Source organism: Malus domestica, chromosome 07 (genome assembly GCF_042453785.1).
Source record: "Malus domestica chromosome 07, GDT2T_hap1".
In the NCBI taxonomy this organism is placed as follows: Eukaryota; Viridiplantae; Streptophyta; class Magnoliopsida; order Rosales; family Rosaceae; genus Malus; species Malus domestica.
Genome location: NC_091667.1, coordinates 34552404 through 34557844, shown reverse-complemented (window position 1 = coordinate 34557844; position 5441 = coordinate 34552404). Strand labels below are relative to the sequence as shown.

At 38.7% G+C, this 5441-nt stretch overlaps 1 protein-coding gene across 1 annotated transcript; it reads right to left on the bottom strand.

The window, feature by feature from the left end:
• Positions 1-799: 799 nt before the first annotated feature.
• LOC103439804 (uncharacterized) lies at positions 800-4459 on the bottom strand. The gene is made up of 4 exons (XM_070825832.1): positions 4244-4459; positions 1673-2098; positions 1141-1232; positions 800-1031 (listed from the first exon to the last, which is right to left on the bottom strand). Exons 1-4 carry the CDS (start codon positions 4457-4459, stop codon positions 977-979), a joined length of 789 nt encoding a protein of 262 aa, XP_070681933.1. The 3' UTR covers positions 800-976.
• Between the last annotated feature and the right edge of the window lie 982 nt (positions 4460-5441).

The following is a 5441-nucleotide window of genomic DNA, read 5'->3' as shown; positions in this document are numbered from 1 at the left end:
TTGGGGTTCTCTGCTCAGAGCCGTCAAGTTTAACTTTATTCCCTGCAGCCTGCAGAGCTTCTTTGACCAATTAATATTATGCAGCATTGGGGACTTCTCTACTATCATCATCCTTCTTCCAAATTGGTATAATTACCACCACCTATACGCAAGCGAGAAATTTTGTTGAAATAAAAACGAAATAAGCCATGCATGCACACATGCCTGGGAAGAGGAAACATACTACACAAGCAGAACCAAACTGAATTCTAAGCATACCACGCTGAATGCTTTCGCATGAGAACAAATAATATTAAAAACTAAACTAACAGACAAGTTTCCAGATGACCTTATACTAAATACAGCACATACTAAGACACAGACGTCCACATATTTTTGCAAAATGCATAAAGATCTCCAACTTTAGAACTTTACCTGTATCGGTGCAATCTTTGGGGGAAGCATTAAACCTGTATCATCTCCATGAGTCATTATAATCCCGCCAACAAAAGGGGTACTCACAGCCCTTGAAGTTTGCCACACATGTTGCCTCTGTCCACTTCCATCAGTAAACTGCATGCATAGATTTTGGTCAAATTCTGTTCTAGCGCCTATAAAATGAGGTTTTGATTATCATATCATAACTAACAAATAACCACATTATCATATCATAATCAAAGTACCTATGTTTCAAAGGCACGAGAAAAATTCTCCCTCTATCGTATAGGTCCTAACTGAAGAAAGTTGGGGTTCCACCATAAAACCAATTGGCAATATGGGGAGTAGCCCAACCTCTTATAAACCCATGCAAAATCCCTCCTCCCATCAATGTGGGACTTATTCTCAACACTAACAGCACCAGCAAATGTTTCTACTTTTGACTTTCCACCTGCAATGACAGGTATTTCAGCTTGCTCATAAGCAAATTTCAAATACATATCAATCATCTGTATAGCCTGCAGCGGCAGGAGCAGTATGTCCCTCCAGCCATAGAAACTCAAGAGTCCTCACGAAAGGTTTCATTGACATCTCCCATCTTGTGACATTGGCCACTGAAGTAAATTAGACATCAATTCATAAAGACCAAAGCTTACGTAAAATGAAAAACTCCTCCACTGAAAATCAAAGTACTTCAATTACGAGACCAAGCAAGTGTGGTACCTGGTTAACCATACAGGGAAGATCACGGTAACTATGAATCCACTGGGTGAACTGAACATGTGATTGACCATGGTTTCGCTCGTGGGTCGAACCTGCCAGAGCCTCAAGAAGTGCAACAATCAAAGATAACACCTTCTGTAATATTCACTCAATAACTTATACAATCAAATACAACACAATTTACTGACGGAAATGCATACGACAAGTTTCTCTTCGAACTCCTTCCCTCTTCCTATTGTCACAAGTGTTAATTCGGGACTAAAACCCTCAACATGGCTGGCTTCTTTCTCTATAAAAAGAGTAGGGTATAAACTGTAGCATTCCAAATTTATCAAACAACTAAGAATTTCAAATTTTAAGCATTACATTACGCATCAAAAGCTCGAAAATCATATGAACATGTTACTGTGATCAGTCTCCTTGAATTTCACATTCAGATAATCCTACAAAAACTAAATAAATTCAAAATTTCAAACCACTGAATGTGAAATGAATGCAATCAAATGGATAGAGGTAGCGGCAGCTGGAGTACCAGAATGGCTTCCCAAATGGCGTAACCGTAGGGACGGATGACCATGGTTCCACGAACGGGAACGTAGTCGTCGAGCTCCGCCTGTTCAATGACATCCAGGTACCAAGCATTGAAGTCTTGTGATCGAGGACTGACACCTCGGTCCTGGACTCGGTTGCTCTTCTGATTATCGACTCGGTCCTTCTCGTCGGTAACCGACGTTGTTCTCTGAGCTGATATACCGGTGGTGGATTCCGGAAACCAGAGATGGTGGCGGTGCACCACCGGATAACGGCGGGAGATGGAGGGTGAGAAGAGCGAGCTCGGTAAAAATAGGCAGACGTGGACTGGGCCGGTCGGGGCAGCCCAATTACAAATAGGTTCCCTGGCCCTGCCTTTGGGCCGATGTTCTTGGGCCAAGGAATTGTGTTTTATAGAGGACTTCAACTTGGGATGTAGGAAATTTAAGAAACTTCACAAAAGCTTATACGGAGATGGGTTACTTGTCATTTCCCTGTTATTCACGAATTTAGAAATTTATATCTTGACCTTCTGTGAAGCTCCTCTAGTGCACATCTAAGTTACACATCTAACCGGGAGCCGTTAGATATTGTTGAGTTAAACAATCTAATAACTCTTATTCAGATGGTTAACTTAAATATGCACTTTTATTGTGCAGTAGATAAGCCTCCGACTTTCTTTAGCCTTTATTCGAATGTTAAAAGAAATGAACTGAATTAAGCTCATCTATAACATCAGTCCAACCCAATTTGGTCGATAACATCTATTGGACGGACCCTTGACCTAAAACTAGGGTGTCAATTTCAGATCGATCTTACGTACCTAGTCTACCGTTCATGACTCAGTTGGTGGCAATACATTTTTTGTCATAATTGTTCAATTTATGGACCGTTAATTAGTCTTCAAATGCTCAAACACATTAGATACGTGAGAAACTTACTTACGGAATGCTATGTAATACAGTTTGGAATTTGTATTTTTGACAAAGTTGAATTCCAATAATTGCTTGAAAGTTTTAATTATTTATTATTTTGTTTTGCCAACACAAAAGATTTTTGACTTTGGGGGAGCTTTGTGCTGGGTTCCTTTTGGCAGTGAGATGGCAGATACGGTTTTATTCAACCTCACTTTTGGGTGACACAAGTGAAGTGATAATTCAACCCATCAAATCCAACACTCCTTCCATAATTATTACTCATTTTTTTCTGGGCAGGCATATGTCTTAAATTCTTCTTTTTATTTTCTTCATTACCTCATTTAATATAATAATAATTCAATGCTTCCCTCCCATGCCTATGTCATTATTCCTCTATGAATGCTATTTATTTTCTTTTTATTTCTACTCCTACATTGAAAATCATTTGAAAAAAAATTATCAACCTTCTCGTTCTCTCTATCGGGTAGTGTTTCGTTAAAATTCCATTTATCCAATATATAAAGTCCAGATGGATCATGTTTCTTACTTAAGCATTGACATTTTAATAGCATGACAGATGTTTAAACGGTTTTTCATTGAATTGATTTTCTGTAGTGTTAGCTTTAAAAGGCGACCCATATATTGGACAATTATAGTATCAAACAACATTGAAAGATGGAAATAAAAACCAAGAAAATAAAAATAGAAAATCCAAAATAAGAAGGTTGTTGACATCCCTCGTATTACTTTTAATTTAAAATGATAATTTCACTCCCTAGCCAACTACAATAACTGTGCCCCATTGATGATGATAAGCACTCCGATTACTGTGGAGCAGCAGTAGAGCATCTAGCAAAGTAGCAAGCAAAGCATGCACTCTCCGTCCTTTACCAAATACATATCTGAAAATAGCGCAACTTATATGCGGATGGTGCTTTATTATAGTGGCGAAAAAATAATAATGTATATGCATTCTAATGCGATTTTGATCTTTACCTACTTCCCTTCTTTCTAACATTTTAACAATTTAACTCACTATTCATATCATTTGTAAAACAAAAATAAATAAAATAAAAAAAGCTCAACTTATCAACTTGTCAACTTGTCCCCTTTTCTAATTTATAAATGTGTATTTATTATCTATAGAGCAAAAATTGTACATAATATGTAAACAAATAATTCACTCGACATAATTTTACCCTTGTTCATTTTTTCCGAAGAGGGTTTAATTAATTTGAGTTCGACCCATTTTAGACCATGCGTCTATTAATTACAATCATTCGTTAAGGGGAAAAACTCTTGATTCCAATATGAATAAATCGTAACTTGGGAATTTATTTGATTTTGTGACTGCACCTAGGTCAAGCCCTAGATTGCCTACGTACCCTCGTTGAGGGATCAAGTCACTCGTAGTTCCTTAGTATTTGGTATTTGTTTGGATTTGATGCCTTGTGTAGCTTTAGCTCTTGCGAGCGAGAACTTTGAACCATTGGAGCAATTGGTGTCTTATGCAGTTTCAGCTCGTGCAGGCAAAGGCTTTGTGCCAGTTGGAGCATTTGATGCCTTGTGCAATTTTAGCTCGTGCGGGCGAGGACTTTAAGCCATTTGAGCATTTGATGCCTTGTGTAGTTTTAGCTCATTTGAGCATTTGATGCCTTGTGCAGTTTTAGCTCATGCGGACGAGGACTTTGAGCCATTAGAGCAGAATGCGGCTTCGTGCCATTTGAGTCTTGTTGCGGCTTCGTGCCATTTGAGTCTTGTTGCGGCTTCGTTCCATTTGATATTCGATACGGCTTTGTGTCATTTGAAGCAGCTTTATGCCATTTGAGTCTTGTCGCGGTTTCGTGCCATTTGTATCTGCTTTGTGCCATTTGTAGCGGCTTTGTGCCATTTGGTATATGATACGGCTTCGTGCCATTTGATATTTGATACGGCTTCGTGCCATTGGCACTTCGAGAATTTGATCTATTAAATTTGACATAGTGTAAGTCCATTGAGTTTTGTGCTTTGAGATGGTTCACATCTACCGTATTTAAAGTGATTTACATCCTCCATGGATTCGATGTCGGAATCTCTTCACACATGATCTGCCTCCATCACTCTATTGGATTCCTGCCCATTTATTATTTTGGCCCAATTTCCAATTTGTGAGGCCTAGTTAAAACTACATCTTTTTCGTGCCTTGCCCAATAAAGTTTGAGAAGGGTTAAGATCTCATTTAAAATGGGTTTTGATCCCATGACTTTCCCTTTCGATTTTCACTTGAGTGCCTTTCCCAAGGGAAGTTGTTAGCAAGCTTTATTTTCTCTTTTTTTTTTTTGTGAATTAAGCTTTCAAGGTTCAAATAGAACTTTGTTTCCTCTTCCTTTTATCGTCAGCAACTTCTTTTCTTCTTAACTCTAAGACGACTGTTGTGACGGGATTGTTTTTTTGCAAATACATCGCTCACTATGACCTTGTCCGGGATCATTGCTCGTTGTAGCTTCCTTTCTTGTCAGGCAGAAGTTGTTGTTTCATGCTTTGAACCACTCCGAGAGATTGCCGGAAGAACCGAGTTATTTATCAGTATGATTTCTAAAAGGACCTTTGGAAAGCATCAGTTGAAGGGCTGTTGTATGTGCGAGTACGGACAGCATGGACGAGTTTCATTTTTTGTCTTCATTCGCTGCAGGTTCATGCATGTTTGTGGGAGTAATGAAACAATGGAAACACCATTTCTACACCATTGCCTTGTTTCTTGTATAGAACCATCTTTTATGACTTGGTGCACAAAATTTTGAGGTTGTTCCTAGTTGCTTTTTACGGGACAAGGCTTGCACTATTGGGCTACTCGAATGACGACTCGACGATTCA

Bases quoted from the DNA above. Each gene is read 5' to 3' on its own strand.
- LOC103439804 (XM_070825832.1), bottom strand. From the start codon at position 4,459: ATGGCACAAAGCAGATACAAATGGCACGAAACCGCGACAAGACTCAAA. The intron at 2,099-4,243 runs GCATCAAATGCT...CTACATCCCAAG, and splicing joins ATGAGCTAAAACTGCACAAG to TTGAAGTCCTCTATAAAACA. The intron at 1,032-1,140 runs GTACCACACTTG...AATTTACTTCAG, and splicing joins TTCCCTGTATGGTTAACCAG to TGGCCAATGTCACAAGATGG.